General features: G+C 35.0%; 3 protein-coding genes across 7 annotated transcripts in view; 1 reads left to right on the top strand and 2 right to left on the bottom strand.

Moving 5' to 3' along the window:
- The window catches only part of LOC135843848 (uncharacterized), a 49574-nt gene extending 41902 nt beyond the window's left edge, over positions 1-7672 (bottom strand). For all 3 annotated transcript variants that reach the window (XM_065361886.1, XM_065361885.1, XM_065361884.1), the window contains exons 1-3: positions 7536-7672; positions 7161-7229; positions 5816-5953 (exon numbers count right to left, since the gene is read on the bottom strand). The gene's annotated coding sequence lies outside the window, so the exon portion shown is untranslated. The remainder of the gene's footprint in view (positions 1-5815; positions 5954-7160; positions 7230-7535) is intronic.
- On the top strand, positions 7483-8679 carry LOC135843851 (putative RNA polymerase II subunit B1 CTD phosphatase RPAP2 homolog). Its single transcript, XM_065361889.1, has 5 exons — positions 7483-7623; positions 7696-7804; positions 7869-8033; positions 8105-8226; positions 8304-8679. Exons 1-5 carry the CDS (start codon positions 7547-7549, stop codon positions 8392-8394), a joined length of 564 nt encoding a protein of 187 aa, XP_065217961.1. The 5' UTR covers positions 7483-7546; the 3' UTR covers positions 8395-8679.
- On the bottom strand, positions 8626-20689 carry Tsc1. 3 transcript variants are annotated; one of them, XM_065361880.1, is made up of 21 exons: positions 20464-20689; positions 20166-20279; positions 19972-20089; positions 19758-19896; positions 19575-19687; positions 19173-19356; positions 18950-19023; positions 18741-18880; positions 18478-18638; positions 18259-18351; positions 17926-18168; positions 14255-14606; positions 13985-14166; positions 13589-13910; positions 13343-13497; positions 12965-13192; positions 12656-12893; positions 12421-12578; positions 11862-12078; positions 11347-11742; positions 8626-9261 (listed from the first exon to the last, which is right to left on the bottom strand). In XM_065361880.1, the coding sequence occupies exons 2-20, from the start codon at positions 20266-20268 to the stop codon at positions 11381-11383; spliced, it is 3582 nt and encodes a 1193-aa protein (XP_065217952.1). In that variant the 5' UTR covers positions 20269-20279; positions 20464-20689; the 3' UTR covers positions 8626-9261; positions 11347-11380. The 3 variants fall into 3 exon arrangements, with proteins under 3 accessions (XP_065217952.1, XP_065217951.1, XP_065217955.1); XM_065361879.1 differs by having other exon boundaries at positions 13583-13910; XM_065361883.1 differs by lacking the exons at positions 19173-19356; positions 19758-19896; positions 19972-20089; positions 20166-20279; positions 20464-20689 and having other exon boundaries at positions 13583-13910.
- Between the last annotated feature and the right edge of the window lie 137 nt (positions 20690-20826).

Raw genomic sequence — 20826 nt, forward strand, 5'->3', positions numbered from 1 at the left:
TGGATCACACCCCTTCAAAATCAGATTTTCGTTAAAAACTTCTAAAATATCAACTTTCGAGTAGAATGAGCTTTGTGATCATTTTATGTCCTCTCAAATACCTATCGAATGATCTATCAAACAACTCCCTAGCCCCAAGGGGGTGACGCTACGATCCCTCGAAGTGACGTAATTTTTAGAAATGGGCTCCGTGAGCTTTTGGATTGATATTTGCATGTTAGGTAGGTAGGTACTAGGTAGGTAAAGGTACTTAACGAGGAACTTCCGCATTGAAAGTTTCAGATCTCCAGACCCCCTCATCCCATTTTTGAAAAACACCCTTTTTCTGGAATGGAATAAAAATTATTTTCTCAGCCCCATGTGAACCGATTTTTCTCATTTTTAAGTACGTTGTAAACATTTGTAAGGGGTGTACCCATAAGAAATTTCAACCCCCTCCCTTCATATTTACCCCCTCATAATGACGTTATGATACTGGTGTCGTTCGAACCTCCCAAGCGCAAATGTTGCGTCAGATTTTGTTTTACACTTACCCGGCCCCTGTAGAAGCTCCGGAGGGGCTGGGTGCGAGTAAAACGAAATCTGACGTTTGTATTTCCATTCAGGTAGTTCGGTTCACTTGAAAACTACACAAATATTATAAAAGTAGTTCCGTTTAAAAAACAGTAGAAATTGAGGAGGGGACTGAGGCCCTGGAGAGGCCAGGTAGGTGCAAAACAAAATCTGACATAAAATTTGTGCTCCGTAGGTTTGAAACATATGAAAACACCAATATCATCAAAATAACTATATTTCAAAAATATTAAAAATTGAGGAGGAGGCTGAAGGAGTGAAGACACTTGGGGGGGGGGCTTGATGAGTGCAGCAGAAAATCTGACGTCATATTCGTGCTTAGTGGTATCGAATCATGCGGAAAAGACACCTCACTCATTAATAGTTAATTCTTCCAAAATACTCATTTTACCCCCTCTATGACTCGTTTTTTCAAATTTTCACCATGACGGACCTGCCAAAACAAAAATTTCGAAAAAATATATGATATTGAGGGGTCGTAAATACATCCAAAAAACATGTTTAGAAAATTGTTCCTCGCAATTTTCATTGTTAAAAAACATGAAATAAGACGAAAAAACGCCATTTCGAGGGGTATATATGAAGGGAGGGGGTTGACATTTCTGACAATATTCACCAAAAAATATTTGATTGGAATAACGAGTATGTGGTTCACCCATTTTTCCCCCCTATTTGACTGGACTATGAGACAACCACGAACGACAGTAACGCGCGCGAACGCTACGTAACTTCCCACGATAGCGCCGTGGACTATCATGCCCAACCCCCGGCAAATATGACGCGTGGTCAGTTTTTATTTTTTTTGACAGTGTTGCACCAACTCAAACTCGTTGAAACTTTTATGGTATAATCTTGACTAAATAACGTATTTTAGGAAAAAAAATGGTGACTGTACCTCCGCAACTTCTTTACAAAATGGCCGCTCAAAATTTTCAAAACGCCACAGTTTGGTGAAAAATGGTCCGAAAAATTTTGAAAAAATTTCAGGGGCTTCCCCTCGCCCTTAAGAATCGATACAAAAAAACGCGAAATTTTTATCTACTTTTGGCGAAACACTGGAAAATAAAGTTTAAAAAACACATTTTGGCCCCTCCCCCCCTGAAAAAAAGGTCTGGGGGTCTGAAAATTTTTTGAGCGTATCTTCTCATCATGGGTAACCTTTGGTGTGAATTTCGTCGAAATCCATTTCTGGGCCCAAAACCGTACCTAATCCTCCTATACCCTTTGAAAAAAAGTACGACTTTGGCAATTTTAGCAAAAAGCAGAACTTTTTTGGCAATTTCTGGCAAAAAAACAAGACTTAGATAATTTTTGAAAAAAGTGAAAATGTACAGCAATTTTGCAAAAAAATCAAGGGCCTAATAACAATTTCTGGAAAAAAGTAAATCAATATTTTTAGAATTTTTTGTAAAAAAAAGTGTAAATTTTCAACAATTTTGTTAAAAAGAGAAAATGTTTGTCAATTTTGGAAAAAAGTAGGACTTTTTTTTTTAGCAATTTCTGGTAGAAAAGTGAGACTTTTTGATAACTTTTGAAAAAAAAAGTAAAAATGTTCAGCAATTTTGCAAAAAATTGAAAATTTTTGTCAAAAAGCCAAATTTGACCATTACTTTAGCAAAAAGTAGCAATTTTGGAGAATTATTATCGAATTCGTTCGCGAACGAGTCACTTATACGAATCGATTCGTTCGCGAACGAGTCACTTGTACGAATCGATTCGTTTGCGAACGAGTCACTTACATGAATCGATTCGTTCGCGAACGAGTCACTAAAACGAATCAATTCCTCCGCGAATGAATGTTTGAAAAAAAGTGAATCAATTCGTTCGTAAAAGATTTTTTTTACGAAAAATCGATCTTTTTTTTTTTGGTTAAAAAACGAGACTTTCTAGTAAATTTAAGCTAAAGCCAAAAAGTTGATTTTGGAAAAAATTGAAACTTCTGGACAATTTCTGGGAAAAAGTAAATATTTTCAAAATTTTAAGCAAAAAAACGAGATTTTTCGCAATTTTAGGAAAAGAACGAGAATGTTTATCAAATTTTTGGAAAAAATTGAGAATTTTGAGATATCTTTAGGAAAAAATTTACTAGGTAATTTTGACAAACGGTGAAATTTTTACTATTTTTTGGTAGAAACAGAGTTCTTTTTTTGATTTTTTCTGAAGATTTTTGGAATTCTTAGTTTAAAACGACATCGACAATTTTTCGCTATTTTGCAAAAAAAAAACTAATTTTTGTCAAACTTTTGAAAAAATGAAAACTTTTGGATCACTTCTTTAAGAAAAAAAAAGTTGAGACTCTTAAATTAGAGAAAAAGTGACAATTTTTAGCAAGAAGCGAGACTATTTCGCACTTTTCACAAACAGTGAATTTTTTTGGCATTTTTTGGCACAAAACGAGTTCATTTTTGACTCTATTGCACAACATTTTCAAAATTTCTAGTGAAATTTGAAAACTTGTTGGAGGTCCTAACAAAGTAAAATAGACACACCAGACAACATTTTGCCAAAAAACTTCGCTCGTTGCCTTATTTGTTGAAAACTTCATTTTTTTCTCCATATTTTTTGAAATTTACAAATTGGTCAAAAATTCACTTTCAAACTGGAATATATGTATCTGGAATTTTACAAGAAACAACTTGAAACATTCGAGAGAGTGCCTCATATAAGCATCGGTCAAAGTTTTGAGCGCCAAAGTTCATTTTTGACCTTTTCAGAATAATTTGAATTTATGGAGAAATTTGAAAAATTGTTGGAGGCTCCAGAATGGTTCGAAACTAGAAGTTGTGGATGTGTAGGAGTCGAATTGAAGGACTTATTCTCATTGGTTCACTTTGTCCGAAAAAATTTGTACTTTATGAGGAAATTTTAAAATTGCCCTTGAAAAAGCTCAATTGTATTTTTCAAAAAAAAATAAATTTTCACATCATTAGATTCGTTTCAGTAAGACAAATCCAATAATGCAAAAAAAAAAAGTAAAAAAGTCACATCTGAGGTATTAAACTTGCCAACGATGATAAGAAAATAAATATTTTGATCCATAATTGAAGAGTAATGCCTAATTAGGATTTTACCTTATGCATTCTGCATCCTATTTGGGCATTCTATGTGCCTAATGTAGCTCAAAAGTGTAGGTAGGTAGTTAGAAGCATTCATTAATACAAGTACCAAATAAGTATAGTCACAGTGTATTTGAAAATAAGGAATTATTTACTTCTAAAATGCATAGGTTAAATTACAACAACTTTAAAAGTGGATACTTGTAGTGCAAATGCAACAGTGCAGTGAAGTACCTAGAAAAGTTGAAAGCTTATATTTGTTCATTGCTCTTTTGTTTTCATTCACTTTGAGTACCTGAGATGTCTTTTATACTTCAATTAGTCGTGGGAGTAATCATATTAAATAACTCATTCGCAAAATTCCTAATATTAGAAGAAGGTATACCAAGTAATGTTGACGAAGTGACGGTAAGTCAATAAAAAAATTGCCTTAAAAAAAATCACTCCCCTTTACCAATGAATTTTTTTTGCCCACAGGACTTGACTTTTGACTCCGAAATGAACGAACCCTGGGAACTGACAGATCACAAAATGTTTCAACACTATAAAAACGTAGAAAGCTTACGAGTACACGGTCCTTTTCAGCGTTCAGCCGAATACAAAAATGAAAAAATGACGAAACTATTATCCGAAGAACTATTTAATCTGTCCAAATTGAAGAACCTCTATTTAAGGAGATGGACCCTAGGTGATTCTAATCACATGTGGAAGTTTCCCAATCAAATTCAAACCCTCAGTTTACACGAATGCAATTGTCCCCAGCTGGATTTAAGTTCATTTCCGAATTTACGTGAAGTGAATTTACAATATAATCATTTAAAACAAGTTCCAAAATTTTCATCGCCGTTACCTCCGCTGTATGATGTACTCGTATTGGATTATTCTGGTTTTAAGCCATCTGAAGATGATTTTATGAAGTTATGCCGATTGGAACAGTTGCACGTTTGTCAAATAGGATCAAAAATCTGCACGAAGACCAACAATCATCTAGTTATAATTTGATTGAAAAAAAAAAAAAGAAGAAAAATTGTCGATTTCAGAAACACAACTTTTTATGACAGTAAGGGTAAGGTGCCCTAATGCCGACCACTACTCTAATTCCGACCACCTGCCGATTTCATTCAAATGATGCCGGAAATTTTCCGGAAAAAATGTATTTCTATTCCTTTTTTACAGACAAAACGAATGACACCAAAATCGTAACCCTAAAACCAAAATTGAATTAGATAGAGCAGAAAATTGGTTTTGAAGGGTCAAAAACTTTTTGGCGCCTCTCACATTGCGTTTTATGACTTTGATGATTTATGTGATTTTAATTATGTGAGGTATCTTTTGAGAATAAAAAAAGACGAGGAATTCAATGAAATAAGAATTTTTCAAATTTGACGAGGGTAAGTTGAAAAATTTCTCAAAAAATTTTTTTTTTGAAAAGTGCTCTAATGTCGACCATCTCATATTTCTCCTAAATTACAAGCAAATCACATTACCTATACCTACCTATTCGGGCGGATCTGAAAAATTTACGCAATCTTTGATTTTGCTGAAAATTAGTATATTATGTTGAAGATTTGGAGTTGAAATGGCCCCAAAAAAATTTTCAGTTTTCACCTGCCCCTGCTGTGGAACGGCGGTCTCTCAAAGTAGAGTCATTTTGGGGAAAAAACACTTGGAATGCTCTCGAAAAATCAGTATGTCTATAGCTATTGCTTAAATGAATGATAAAGTTATGAAAAGTATTTTAATTACTCGCAAATAAATTGATTTTGTACTTCTTTTTACACATTTATTTTTCAATTTCGGGGGTGGTCGGAATTAGGACCCAAAAATTTGGAATTCAATTTTTGAGTTGTTGAGGAAAAGCTTTTGTAAAAACTTTAGAAATTTATTGATGTCAATGAGCTTTTGGCATGTGTTGGGGGAAGGATCAAGGTGTATTTTAAGCCATTTCCGGGATTTCTATCTCAAAACGTGTTCATTTGGCAGCCAAAAGAAAAAATGTGGTCGACATTAGAGCACCTTACCCTTACAGGAAGGTAAAAAATAAAATTTTGAAAACAATTTTGCAAGAAGATGGGACTTTTTTTCTGTCTATTTTGGCAAAAAAAAACCTTTTTAAGTAATTTTCAGCTTTTAAATTTCATTTAAAATTACATCATACCACCACCAAAAACCAGTGTGCTTCTCACCTGATACAGTTGTTTATTTTCTACGTTGATTTCACGCTGGGTACTTCATTACATTGTAAAATCGATATCAATCCATTAAAAGTTGATACTTCATTAACCAATCAGTCAATCAATAACTTCGTGTCTCGATAAATTTGTCTGTAATGTAAAGATAAAGAGATCGGTGTATAAGTTAACAAATAATTTATAAACCTTCGTGATAGCTAAGCTACCCAACACATGTATTAGTCTAGGTACTCATTCATTATACTAATGACTAATGTATACCTAATTAATACAACGATAACCTTTACAAAGGTGATGAAAAAAATGAACCAAAATCCTCTACTCGGTAACCGAATACGTGAAAGTGAACCAGTTGTTCGATTACCGCTTCAAGTTCAACATGGTTTTAAAAATGAAGTCTGTGTTATTCAGTTCGAGTTTAATTTTCCTTTTGGCCTTTACGACCGCTCAAGAGAACGCCACTAATCCTGCCACATTCACTGGAGAAAACAACGCGACTGTCAAAGAGATCATCGACGAGGTCACAATCACACCTGCCAAGGTATCCGATGAAATCCTCAATACAACGTTATTAACAGGACTCGTCGAAGAAAACACCACAACAGCCAAAGCACCGATCGCCGAAGTCATCAATACAACCATCGCCAGTTCCATAACAACGGAGAAATTATCCGACGATATCCTCAAAACAACCCTAGCAACAGTTCTTGTCGAAGAAAACACCACAACAGCCAAAGTACCTATCGCTGAAATCATCAATACAACCATCGGCGATATCGCTACTTCCATCGAGAACATAACCATCGCCAATATCCAAGTATCCAACATCAGCTTCAGTAATCAGACCTTCGTCGAAGCTACCGTTGAAGAAATCCAGAAGACGATTAGGTACAGGGTGAAAAACGGGTATGAAAAATATCCTATCTATTTCTCGGTCCGGTATACTTATGCGGGAAACCAATCAGAACTTGCTTCCGAAGTGATTCCCGTAGGAAGCGAAGGTATTTTGGATGTGCCTTCGGCTGCGTTGAATAGTTGGATGACCGTTTGGTATTTGGAAGATGGTGTAAAGAAGGCAGCTTATGGACATTCGAGAAAAGTACACGATCCTCGGACAGAACTTTGCTTCGAAGTTTGTAATTTCGATTTGGCTCATGCTGCTGCGCCCAAAGTTGCGTATTGTTTGGAGAAGTCTTGCGTTCGTGGAAGTAACTAGAGACTAATTGCGTTAATTTTACATGATTATACTTTTTTAATCGTATATTTTTGATTGTAAAATGTAAAATCTGCATTTTTTATTTGACGAATTAAAAATAAAAATTTCAAAATGCTAACTTACTTTTTTCTCCTCCGGAATAGCAACACTGCGAACGTTGAAAATCTCGAAATTTGAATGAAAAACGATATTCTGAAAGAAATACGAACGAATACAAATTTAATTACACTAATATGATATTAATTAACCTCTATAAATCACGATAATTAAATTTTGAAACGAAATTCACTGGAAAATAAAATTCCATTCAAGATTTATCTTGGCCAAATTCAGAGTTACTGCGTCTGCGCAATACGACAGTGACGTCATCCTTCGGTTTTATCATCGTTATCACCAACACAGAATTCATAACACAAATTTCACCGAAGTTGAACGAAAATTAGAACTCTTCGACGAAAATTCTCACTAATAAACTGTCAGTAATATAATGAAAATCACCTATATCCTCAATGGCTTCTTCAATATCTCCAAATCCTTCACCAAGATCACCGAAACCGTCTGCTCGATCTCCAAAACCCGATAGAAGGTAAGTCAACAGCTAAATGCTGATCATATTACATCATTTTGATCGTTCGTATTCTAACTTTAACCATTCCAGGAGAGCTCTTCTAGCTGCGAAGAAGAAAAAAGAATGTAACGCTAGAGCACAGAAAGTAGTCGAAGAATTCATCGATGGAACTAACGACCAGACTTACTTTCTATCACAGGTATTCTATGAACTTATTATTACTCAAATATCTGTGTAAATACTCACTTTTCGATATCGTTCAGCTACGATGGATAAATCAGTCCCATTATCAAGATATAATCGAAGAACGAACCATAATGAAGCACTGTGGGTATCCATTATGTAGCCAGATTTTGGGCCCAGTTCCTAAACAAAAATATCACATCTCAACAACTGAAAATAAAGTCTACGATATAACTGAGAGAAAGGTAATACCGGTTCCAGTATTCATCTTCATTTCATCGTTTGATTGATGCAACTAATCGTGTACATTTTACAGTCTTTCTGCAGTAACCAGTGCTACAAAGCTAGTATCTTCTTGAAGAATCAGCTTTACACTAGTCCATTATGGCTTCGAGAGAAAGAACCTGTACCAAACTTTACATTATTCCATAGTTCAATGTGAGTATCAGCATTGGTGATGCGATCATCGTAAAATAACGTTCTAATTCTAAATTAATAATCACTTTTGTTCGTAGGGTTCTCACCGTTGAAGATATCGATTTTGGAATTGATACTCTTAGAATCACCGATGATCTAGAACGTTCGGCTCCTGATTCGTCATCGTAACGAAGGATAATTCCTGGAACCTGAGAAAGATCCTTTTTCCAATCTTACGTGTCTTCGTTCATCTTGTTTTGGAATGTCGTACGAAGTATTGAAATCAAACGTACCAATCGTTCGTTTCACTTCGACACGAATATTTGATTATACGAGACGAATACGTACGGTTAACCGAGTAACCATCGTAACAAAGAATTCTTCAACGTATTGAAGTACATATAAATAAAGAAAACCAAATTAATAAGAAACATTTTGTATATATTTTCGTGATAAATAAAGCGTTAAAAATAACGATATATGTTTATTAAAAAAAAGAAAATTCAAGACATTTCGTACGTAAAATTGTTACTAAATTACAGTCATGCTACGAGCACTTCGTCGCGAATAACTGTTTGTTGTAGAAGAGAACAAAAAACAAAACCACAGGTACCATTATTAAACAAACATAAATTAATCCACAGAATGATGATACCGATGCAACTCGAGGTGAAATTGGGAACAGGTGTACGAGTAAGAAGAATAACGATAATGAAAAATGGTTAAAACAAATGGTAGATATTTTTTCAGCCACATTGAAGAAAATGAGGGGAAAAAAATCAGCGTGGAAAAAAACGAAAACTGAATTAAAGAACGATTAGGTAGGACCAAACATAGAGAGAACGAGAAGGAAAAAAAAGAAAGAAAAAATAATTATAAAAAAAAATCTAAAAAAAAAGTACAATGAAAAAAATATATAAGAAGGAAAAACACTTATAAATTCCAACATTTCTATGTTTCCTGTCTGGTAACTATATTTAACCAGGAGTCAGTCTATTAACGCAGAAATACAGCAACTTCAGCACTAGCAGCTTCTATCTAAAATATCTCACATTCCTGTTGAAGAAAAAGAAAAAAAAAACGTTCGTGAAAAGGTAGGTATTCGGAAACACTCGAGTTTTAATAAAATGGTAGGTAGCAGAATATGAATCTTTGAAATGGTTAATAATGATTCGAGCCAAGTTGTTCTCATTGGAGAACGAAACATTGAAAAAAGTGCTATTTCTGATACTATCAGACACGAAAAATTCGAAGATTATTTAGCAGAAGTTCAGAATTCACAAGAGCTTCAGAAGTGGAAAGCAAGATCTGATTTGAGATTGGAAAATTATCATTTTTTCATCAAAGACGAGTATTGTGATTTTTTTTTCAGACCCCATTTCAAACAGAAGCTACATCAACACAGTTCAAACCTCCCGAGCTCATTATAAAATTAAAATTTTAGGTGCTGAAATTAATTTTTCAAATTTTGGTTAATTTTCAAAAATCAAAAAAAAATATGCTCAAAAATGAAAAAAAAAATCAAAACTTTACCAAATTGATCAAGAAAGCTGAAATTTCAGAAATACTCAATTTTCGAATTGTCAAAACGACTAAAATCAGTTTCGAACCGTTTTGAGCAGTTCTGGAGGCTCCAGCTGATTTTTGAAAATTAAAGTTTACACAAAATTTCACTAAAATGAAAAATTGGAAAGCCGGAATTAATTCACTTCATACCTCAATTTCAATATGCTGAGTCAACTGAAAGTGGTTTCAAGTCGTTTTGTAGCCTCCAGTGAATTTTTGGAAATTCTGATTTTCCAAAAAACTCCATAAAATCTGTCGATCCGGAAGAAATGGCAAGTAATTGATCAAGTGAGGGCAGTAACGAGCATTAATCGCATTTATACGAAATGAAGTCAATTTTGACAATTTTTATGGCACTTTTTTAAATTTTGGAGTTTCCAAAAATACCGCTGGAGTCTCCAGAACGACATGAAACCGTCTCTAGTGGACTATGCATGTTGATTATTGAGATATTAAGAGTATTTCAACTTTCTAATTTCATTAGGTGAAATTTTGTGTAAATTTCAACTTTTCAAAAATCTGCTGGAGGCTCCAGAAATGCTCAAAATGGTTCGAAATCTTTTCTAATCGATCTGGTGAGCCGAGAACAAGATACGAATCAAATTTCAGCTTTCTAGACAGATTTTATGCTTTTTTTCCTTTTTTTATTGAAAAACTGGAATTTCCAAAAAGTCACTGGAGGCTCCGAAATGCCTCGAAACTACCTGCAATCGACTCAGTGTGTCAGAAATAGGGTATAAATTGAATTCCAGCTTTTTATGCCAAACGCAGAGGAAACAGTGAATTTTCGAAATTTTTAAATAGGAAATCGCTGAACAAAATTTTGCTTTGGAGCTGGAACCCAACGATTTTGGAAAAGTGGCGAGTAATTGGTCAAATAGGTCATTAATAAGCACTAATCACGTTCACAAGAGCAGAAGTCAATTTGAACGTTTTTTTTTGGGCACTTTTTGAAAATCTGGAAATTCCAAAATATTGCTGGAGGCTCCAGAACGGTTTGAAACCAACTCCAATCAACTCATAAAGTTGAGATTAAAAATATGAAGTTAATTTTAGTTTTCCACCATCATCGAGTAAAAATTTTGTAGAAATTTCAAACTTTCAGAAATTTGCTGGAGGTTCTAGAACTGCCCAAAATGGTTCGAAACAGTTTCTCAATCGATCTGATGGGTTGAAAATTGGGTATTTTCCAAATTTCAGCATTTTAGGTCAATTCTGAGACATTTTGATTTTTTCCCATTTTTGAGCCCAAATTCGATTTTCAAAAATGCCCTTTCATGATGCATTTTGACACGTTTTTTTGATTCAAAAAATTTCTGGTACCTATTGGGACACTTCCCAAGTCAGCATGGTCAAATATTCAAAATTGTTTTTTAGGATGTAGAAATTTCACGACCCAAAAAAACATGACGAGCTTTAAAGGCCAAACATTGATTCCCTTAGGTCCCTACGTAAAAAAACGCTAAGTACCCCCACCCTCCCTCCTTGAGATTTTTCGATCACAACAGCTCCCATCATTAATACCATTTTATTCTCCACACTTTGCCACCCTATACAACACATCAGAATACTTACACAAGAGCACAATAAAAAACACTCGTCGAGCCCATCATTCTTTTCTAGTCGGTGGCTCCGGATCAAACTGAGTGAACGAAATCGGTCTCAGCTGTCCTGTTTCGGCACACTCCGTTCTGCCTTTTTTCTTTACAATAGATTTGAACACATCGCCTGATCCAGACCCATCACCATCGACAGACCCTTGACCAACGAGCGTCGTTGTCGCTGGTGAAGGTGGGTTTTCAACCTGAGCCCGCGACGGAGATTCTCTCTCATTGGATTGATCGTTCGGCGGACTTGTTCGAGATCGATTCGTGTTGTCCGAAACCGGAGACGGGAATTTCTCCGACTCTTTCGTCAGTTTCACCTGCTGGGAAGCAGAGTGAGCGAAAGTTTTCGGCGATTTAGGAACACCTGATGTGAAACGATAAATGTGATGAATTGGGCATTTATGCAATACGAGGTAATTCAATCTCGTCCCAGTGTGTGGTGATTATTGAACCTTTTATGGAAGAAAATGGGAGGTTACTTACTTGGACCAGGTTTCAATCCAGCACCGCTTGATCCGCCGCCATCATCTGCGAGCGGAATGAGTCCTCGTCGAAGTCCAGTGTCTTTCTGAGCAGCTATTTTCGTGTTGTTGGATTTCATTAGCAATTTACATCGGTTCACTTGCGATTCCAAATTGGCCGAGCGTATTTTTTCTTGATCGTACGACGCCTTCATCTCTTCGTATTTTTTCTTCCAATCCTACGGAAATTGATTAATTTTGAATTAGTATTATTTTATTGAAAATTTAATATTCGCTCAAATTTGGTGTTTAGGATTGGTTTGGCACTGGATTTGAGAGATTTGGACGACCTCGATCAAAAATTCGTTCAAGTTCAAATTTTCAGAATAAGTGGAGGATCTAAAAATCAGCTCTGGAGCAATTGAAGGGAGAGATCAGATTTTTTCGAAATTTTTGGCCTCTGAGAATCTTGTGCCACGTTCCTCACTCTTCCAAGTTAACCAAGAAGGCTGGATGTGACTGGAGGAGGGGGGTTGATTTTTCATTCCTCGCCATATTTTTTCAAGGCATGATCCACTCACTTTGATAATAGTTTCCAACGTTTCCTGAGACGATACAGACTCATCACTCAATACTCCAACTTGATTCTCTTTATCTTTCGTATTTTTACGCAGCAAGTCAAGCGTCTTCTGAGTGGCTTCTAATGAAATTCGTTGATCGCTAATAATCTTCATTAATCCTGCAAAAAATCATCACCTTAGATATTTTTCGGAAAGGAGGAGCATAATAACAATAAAACCGTATTTCGATACATACTATTCCTTTCATCTATCAGCGAATGGATCGTACTCTCGGTTGTTACTTTATCATCGGTCGGAAGACAGGCTTCAATGAGTCGATTTCTATAAAGCGTGATTAATTCACCAGCTTTGGTCATCTCATGCTGTAATTCGGCTATCGTACGTCGTAAATCTTTCGCTTCCATCGCATCTTTTCGACAACTCTCAAGGTCGTTGGTAATATCACATAACGTAGCTCGTGTATCGTTCAATTGCTGAAAAAAATCGACCATTTCATTCAAACTTGTACTTCGATTTCGATAAAAATTTCAATTCGTGCGTTTACTTTGAGATTCTGCTCGTTCGAATCTCTCTCCTCTTTCAGCAGCGCTTCTACGTTTTGATAACGGCTGGTCAGAGTTTTGTGTTCTTGTTGTAAGGTACCGAATTGTGTGCGCCAGTGCGTGCAGTTGCGTTTTTCTTGTTCAATCAGAGCTTCTTTTTCGTGTATGATTTTAGTTACTTCTTCCTGACAGTGTTTTACTTGTTTCTGCAGATCTGTCACTTGAGCTATCTGTAATCACGTGACAATTCAAAATAAATAAACATTTGAGAATCGCGAAACTGATTCAAAAAATGTATGATCAGCAAATGGAGTCTCACAACCTCAGTAATCTTCATTTAATCTAATTTCGTACACATTCAATAAACGAGTAGATCTTACCAAAATATTATTATGCTCTTCGAGTGTTTTATTCCGTCTAGATCGAGGTAAAAGACGTCGATTTCGTTCCGCGTGCACTTCACGTTTATGTTCCTCGAGTTGCAAAGCAACACCCATCAATCTCAACTGATCCAATAAATATTTATTCTCCAAAACTGCGCATAAAAAAAATACAAGACAGCGTAGTAATCAACATACTTTCAGTTTGCAGACGTTCTTGATTTATTCAAAAGCCCTCACCCTCACCTATCGATGGCGGTCTAGACGTATCACGTATAGCTAATCTATCGTCAAAACATGACGCCGCGGTATCGATATATGTCTGAAGTAATTTACTGGGTGTATTGACTTTCTCAAAAACTTTAGCCAACGGAGCTCGTTCTTCCAGCGAGTTCACACTTGCAGTAGGCGATGATTGCCCATCCGCTGGAGGATGCAGCGGTGGGAACACGTCTAAGAATAGATGCTCGTAAGGGTATTGTGGCTGCGAAGGCAAGTCTTCGGTTTGCGTTTCGACGGTAACTTTCGTTGGGGTGGATTTTTTCGATTTTCGGCGCGTTGATATATACTGAAAAAGAGAGTACGATTTCAATTACGAGACATATTAGTGGTTCATTTCTCCCTTTAGTATCGACTACTTACCTTTTTGTTATCGTAGAATTCTTCGTTTTCGTCTCGTTCTTCTAGTACAGGGCTATCGGAAGATAACGTCGTCGAATTCGGACTATCCTTCTTCATTTCCGGACAGCTGTTTGTTCTACGTACTTTAGAATTTTTGAAATAATTCACTCGATCTTGAGGACTATTGCTGGGGCTAAATCGTTCTGAAAATTGATAAAAATTCGACCACTCGTTAGATGATTTGAAAAATTGGATTATTTTCCAGAATTGAGAGTTAATCAGATCACAAACCTGAATCGGAAGTACATTGACTGTGTTGTCGATGCCGCATATGCTGCATGTATAGAGCGAAATTACCCATTAATTTTTGATCGGGCATATGCAAACCGCCCGAAGAACAAGGAGATCCGGATTTTTCCAAAGCGCAAGGGTCGAATTCTTCGACTGAGTCTGGAGCAACGTCGCTTTTTTCCACACTGGCGGTACCATTTTCTTTCCTATCACTAACGCAGTTCACGGACTTGGAAGTATTCACCGATGAGATCACAGATTGTGTACGGTTTTCACTAATGAGATCATTTGTGTTTTTAGCAGCGTCACTGACGATTGGTTTCAACTCGATTACGTTATTGGGGTCACTAGCCTGTAAAATAAAGAAGGAAAATTAGTACACGGAGTGATCTTTTAATTTTTTGGGTCATTTTATGTACCAACTAGTTCAAATTTTCGAGTTTATGTCTTTTTATTTTTTTATTTCACTCAAATCACTAATTCTTTTGAAATTATGAACAAGGTTATGGCATGTTTTTGCGTAAAATGTGACCTTATATTTTTTGATTTGACTCTATCATATTTTTTAATGCTCTCAATTGATGCTCTGATGTCTACAGTGAGAACTTGGGTAAGAGGAACAGAGCTACGTGAGATAGAATCGAAAAAAATGAGCTCATAATCATATTCAGTGCCTTCAAAAACTCTGTAATAACTTTTAGGAGTTGGACCTTAGTGAAAGTGGTCCTGGAAAGGGCCAAATTGAAAAAATAAGTCCATATTCGAGTTCAGCACCTTCGAAAACATACTATTCGACATATCGCACGATGTGCATCTTTTTTTCAATTTTATTCTCAAATTTGAGGGCAGGGTCGCCCTTGTCGCCCCTTTAGTGGGGTCAAACACTGAAAAAATTCAACAAGTCATGCGACATATCGAATAGTATGTTTTTCAGGGTGCTGAACACGAATATGAACTTACTTTTGCGACTTGACCTAACCGTACGTCCCAGTGCTACCACTTGTGAGGTTAGGAGAAATGGGATCGAAAAAATAACGTCATATTCGTGCTCAGCACTTTTGAAAACATACTAATCGATACATTACAAGGCTTTCGACTTTATTCCACTTTAATTTGACCTCAAATTTAGGGGAGGGGTCGCCCTAGACTACTCCTTTATCAGGGTCAAGTACTGAAAAAATCCAACAAGTCGTGTGACATATAAAATAATATGTTTTTAAGGGTCCTGAACACGAATATGACGTCATTTTTCGATCTAACCCTACAGAAGGAGCTAGGAGAAGTGGAATCGAAAAAATAAGGCCATATTCGCAGGGCTCGTACTCAACTTTTGCAAAAAAAAAATTAACTTGAGTAGCCAACAAATTTCGGAAAAGTAACCAAAATAGCAACAAAACGAGAGCAAGACATATTTAGCCAGAAAAAATTATCCAAAAACAGCTTTTCAATTTCAAAAAGTTGAACTATTTTGCAAATTTTTGGTAATTTCTGATTCAAGTAATTTCCAGTGAAAATGTCAATTTTTGAAAAAAAGCGAAACTTTGACAATTTTAGTAAAAGAAACGGATTTTTTTTTGGCAATTTCTGACAAAAAATGAGACTCTTAAATAATTTAATTAGAAAAAATTAATGTTGGAAATTTTTGAAAAAACGTGAAATTTTTTTTAAAAACGAGATTTTTTGCCAATTTTTGGAAAAAATTGAAAGCTGAAGAATTTTTTCCAAAAGAAAGTACTTTTTAGCAATTTCTGACAACAAAATGAAATTTTCAAGTAATTTCTAGTAAAAATGTCAATTTTGGAAAAAAAGCGAAACGGACAATTTCAGTAAAAGAAAGAGTACTTTTTTGGGAAAATTCTGACAAAAAATGAGACTTGAATAATTTATTTGAAAAAAGTTACCGTTGGAAATTTTGGAAAAACGTGAATTTTTTTTGAAATTTTTTTAAAAAACGAGATTTTTTGCCAATTTTAAAAATTGAAAGCTGAAGAATTTTTTTCAAAAGAAAAGATTTTTTGGCAATTTCTGACAAAATGAAATTTTCAAGTAATTTCTAGTAAAAATGCCAATTTCTGAAAAAAAACGAAACTTTGACAATTTTAGTAAAAGGAAGTGTTTTTTTTTTTTTTTTTTTTGGCAATTTCTGACAAAAAATGAGAATCTTGAATAATTCATCTAAAAAAAATTACAGTTGGAATTTTTTGAAAAAATGTGAAATTTTTTTGGAATTTTTCTAAAAAACGAGATTTTTTTGAATGCAGAAGAATTTTTTCCAAAAGAAAAGATTTTTGGCAATTTTTGACAAGAAATGAGACTCTTTGAATTGAATAATTTGTTTAAAAAAGTTCCGTTTGAAATTTTTGAAAAAACGAGTTTCTCTACAAAATGAGATTTTTTACCAATTTTAGGAAAAATTGAAAGCTGAAGAATTTTTTCCACAAGAAACGACTTTTTGACAATTTCTGACAACATAATACAATTTTCAAGTAATTTTTAGTAAAAATGCCCATTTTTGAAAAAAAAAAACGAAACTTTGACAATTTTAGTATCTAAGAGAAAGGAATTTTATTGGCAATTTTTGACAAAAATTGAGTCTCTTAAATAATTCATTTAGAAAAAGTTACCGTTAGAAATTTTTTTTAAAACGTGAAATTTTTTGGAATTATTCTAAAAAACAAGATTTTTTGTCAATTTTTGAAAGAATTGAAAGCTGAAGAATTTTTCCAAGAGCATGGATTTTTTTTTAGCAATTCTTGACAGAAAACGACAGACTTTAGAATAATATTAAGATAAAAATCACTTTTAAAAATTTTTGAAAAAAAATTACGTTTACTAAGAATTTTGTTAAAAAACAAGATTTTGTGCTAATTTTATAGCAAAGAGCATGACTTTGAGAAATTTGAGAAAAATGGAATTTTTCAAACATCTTTTGACAAACAACAAAATTTTTGGGACAATTTTTGAAACAAAAATGAAACTTTTTGGAATTTTTGGTAAATAAATAACAATTTTGAGCAGTTTTGCTAAAATGCAAACATTTTTTTTTTTCAATAATTCTGAAAATTATGACAATTTTTGTCACAAAGGAACAACTGATTATTTCAGCAAAAAGCAGGACTTTTTGGCAATCATTTGCCAAAAATAAAATTATGCTTCTTTTTGGCAATTTCTGGCAATAAAGAGAGACATTTGGGAAATATTTGAAAAAAAGTGACAATTCTCAGCAGTTTTGCTAAAAAGTGAGAATTTTTGTGAAAAAAAGAGACTTTGACAATTTCATCAAAAAGCAGGACTTTTTAATTAAGTAAGTATTAGCCTCTCTGCAAAAAAATTTTCCCCAATTTTTTTCAGAACAGCGAGACTTTTGGGTATTTTTTTTTTTAAAAAAAGTAAATTTTTTTAATAATTTTGCTAAAAAGCAAGAATGTTTGTCAATTTTTTGGCAGAGAATGAGACGTTAACAATTTTAGCAAAAAACAGAATTTTTTGAAAAATAATCATAGAATAAACCTTGGTTCTTTTTCTCAATTTTAGTAGAAAAATTTATGATTTTTTCCTATTGAGATAAAAAAGAAGTTTCTTTCCAAATTTGAAAGAAATCGAAAAGACACAAACTCAAAACCTGGATCAAACCAACACAAAATGACCCCTCCAGATCAATTTTCACAAACCTGATTACGATCAGTTAACAGCATATTGATTTTACGAGACGACGTCAATTGCGAGCCATGCAATATGATTTCCGGAGCAGAATGACGAACAGTCGGTGAGTCTTTTTTGATCGGCGAGGTAGGGAAAGAACGCTCGCTCATAGGAACTATAGCACCTTGCTGTATATGGTCTTTGATAAAAGAAGCCAACGGACGACCAGCTGCGGAAAATAGACCAGAAGCATTCGTCGTTGTCAGGCATTCCTACGTAGAGAAAAATCACTATCAATTAATGAACACGATCCCAAAATAAAGCTGTATTGCTTTTTTAAAAAAAGGGTTGAGAAAATTTACCCGAATTGGTGTCGTTTCCGGCGTCGCTTCTACAGCTGCTTCGGGGGGCGAAGAACCTTCATGTTCCGAATAAGGTGAGCTTACTTCAAACCCCTGTGAAATAACAAGTAAATTAGTGTAAAACTTGTATTATCAAAGTACCTATCAAGGTGATAAAACAATCTTCATCCACATAATCAGTACATTCGAATAATAAACGAGGTCGTGAAAACAACGTACTCGAATTATAGGTGTTAATGGTATTTGAGCAGGAACCGATTCCGGTGGTCTGTTTTCTAAAAATCTGACACTTGGACTCAACAGAGTAGGATCATCGGCACCTTTACCAAGTTCTTTACAATACTCAGCCACGGTTTGCTTTCCGGTCACTTTCACAACGCCTGAAATCGTCAAAACGAACGATTACTCAACTCGAATTAGAACTACCTTCGAATCCATTCGCTGATTATAGTATATTTCACTTCGAACTACAATACTCGTACCTAACAGATCACCACAATTGAAGACAGCTTTTGGTTCGTAAACATTTCGTTGATTGAACTCTTTAGAGCCCGAATTTCCGCCATTCATCAATAAATTAGCACAACCAACGATGATATCGTGAGGTTCGACATTACGCCACCTGTCAAAAACCCAATAAATAACTCCACCGATTCCAATATTCTTATCGTATCAATCATTTAATGCTCACCTTTCCGATGATTTCTCCCAGTTCTCATCACCGGTGATCAACAAGTGATTAACTCGTACCGTGTCGAGCATCGGCTTAAAAATAAACAACACACGGTCATATAAATCAAACCGGTACCGTACAAAGGATCGTATATCGTTTTAAGCCTATTTGGCTCATAATCATAATAATTCGCAAAGTTTTCAAAAGCTCACATCGAACCATGCTTGGTTCCCAGACGTACCTTGACGGTGTGACTAAATACAGGATACGTTTCGTTCGTCATGTACTCCTTACGTAGAAAATTAATAAAGTTATTTGGAAACATTCCGTACAAGCGATGAAATAACGTGTAAAGCGAAATTTGCAGATGTACGAGTTGAGCATCCTGATAATTATTCGAGTTACAATTCCGGGCAGCCAATTTGCTGAAATACGAAACAATCAAAGCACCCGACAAAAACGCAACCATAATGGTTTTGTGTCTTAATTTCAAAAATGCATAGAATAGTAAAAAAAAAAAACCATTAATAGGTTTATTCCGTAATAGAATATATAGACGAAAGACTCGTGGTAGAGTTCAAAGAGACAGAACCATGGAAGAAGTGCGTTCGGTAACCAAAACGTGTATAATCCTTCAAAATACCTGAACACGCTGAATATATCTGGCAATATCGATCCGACCGAAATAGGCACCAATGGAATCAGTATGTTTAAAATTAATAACGCCGATACGATAGTAACAATTTCGCTTTCAACCTGAAAATTCCTCATCGTAAGTATATAACCAATCGGTTAGGTAAAGTAAATCTATCAAAATCGCGTTTACTTTTAAAATATATAATAATTGAGCCAAAACTTCGTGCTGAAAGATCTTATAAATCCACATAGGTCTTCTTCTCACTAAATAACCGAGTAATGAAAGATGTTGCAACCTCGTAGTAGGACCTTTTAATCCCTCCACCATTCTGTAACCCAAAACATACATCGTGTTAACACATGCTATGATCAAATACACCAAGAGAATTAATTCGATAGTTTACTTTTTGAGAAAAAATCCGTCATGAGGTTCGCTCACATTCGCCAGCACATCGACAGCTCTCTGCGACTGAGTTCTCAAATGGTAATCGTAAACCCCGTTCATTAGCCATGGATCATTAGCTGATCGATCAAAGAACATCGTGATTACTACAGAATTCTATTCGTAACACGAATCGATGTACGAATCAATACTCACTTTTTCTGAACTGCTCTCTGATTTTCGTTTTGAATGCCTCCACCAACTCCGGATTATTCGATTCCAAATCGTCGAACACTTGCTTCATGGTGGTGTTGTTCATTGCTCAGAAACCTGCAAAACGAACCAAATAATTGTTCATTAATCGATCGATACATAACCGGTGCACGAGACTGGACCGTAACGAAGTGTACAATGATGGAAAGAACACCGCATTTTCATCTCAAAATTAATCGTAAAATCGGATGGTTTGTTTTTCCGAAAGCTGTAACAAAAGAATATAGAACAAAGTACTTACCGCTGAACATCGCTCGAAACATGGACGCTCTACAAGAAGCGAAAGCGACGTTAAAGATCACATGAAACGACTAAAACCTTACGAAATAATGGTGGAAAATTCATTTGATCACGTTCGGAATCAAGATTATTCGTGATGACATTATCGCAACTGAAAAAATAGCTCCATTATCTGATTATCACAGTGCAAAAGTGTGCAAGAGTGCAAAAAAATACCAAAAGTGTGTCCAACGACGTAAACAAAAAAACACTTTGAAAAATTTTGGCAAAATGATGAAACGTCGAAAACGCAGAATGCGATATTGAGTCGAAAACGTGGGACAAAAAATCAGTGTAGCCGAGATAGAAAATAAAAAAAAATTTC

Source organism: Planococcus citri, chromosome 4 (genome assembly GCF_950023065.1).
Source record: "Planococcus citri chromosome 4, ihPlaCitr1.1, whole genome shotgun sequence".
In the NCBI taxonomy this organism is placed as follows: Eukaryota; Metazoa; Arthropoda; class Insecta; order Hemiptera; family Pseudococcidae; genus Planococcus; species Planococcus citri.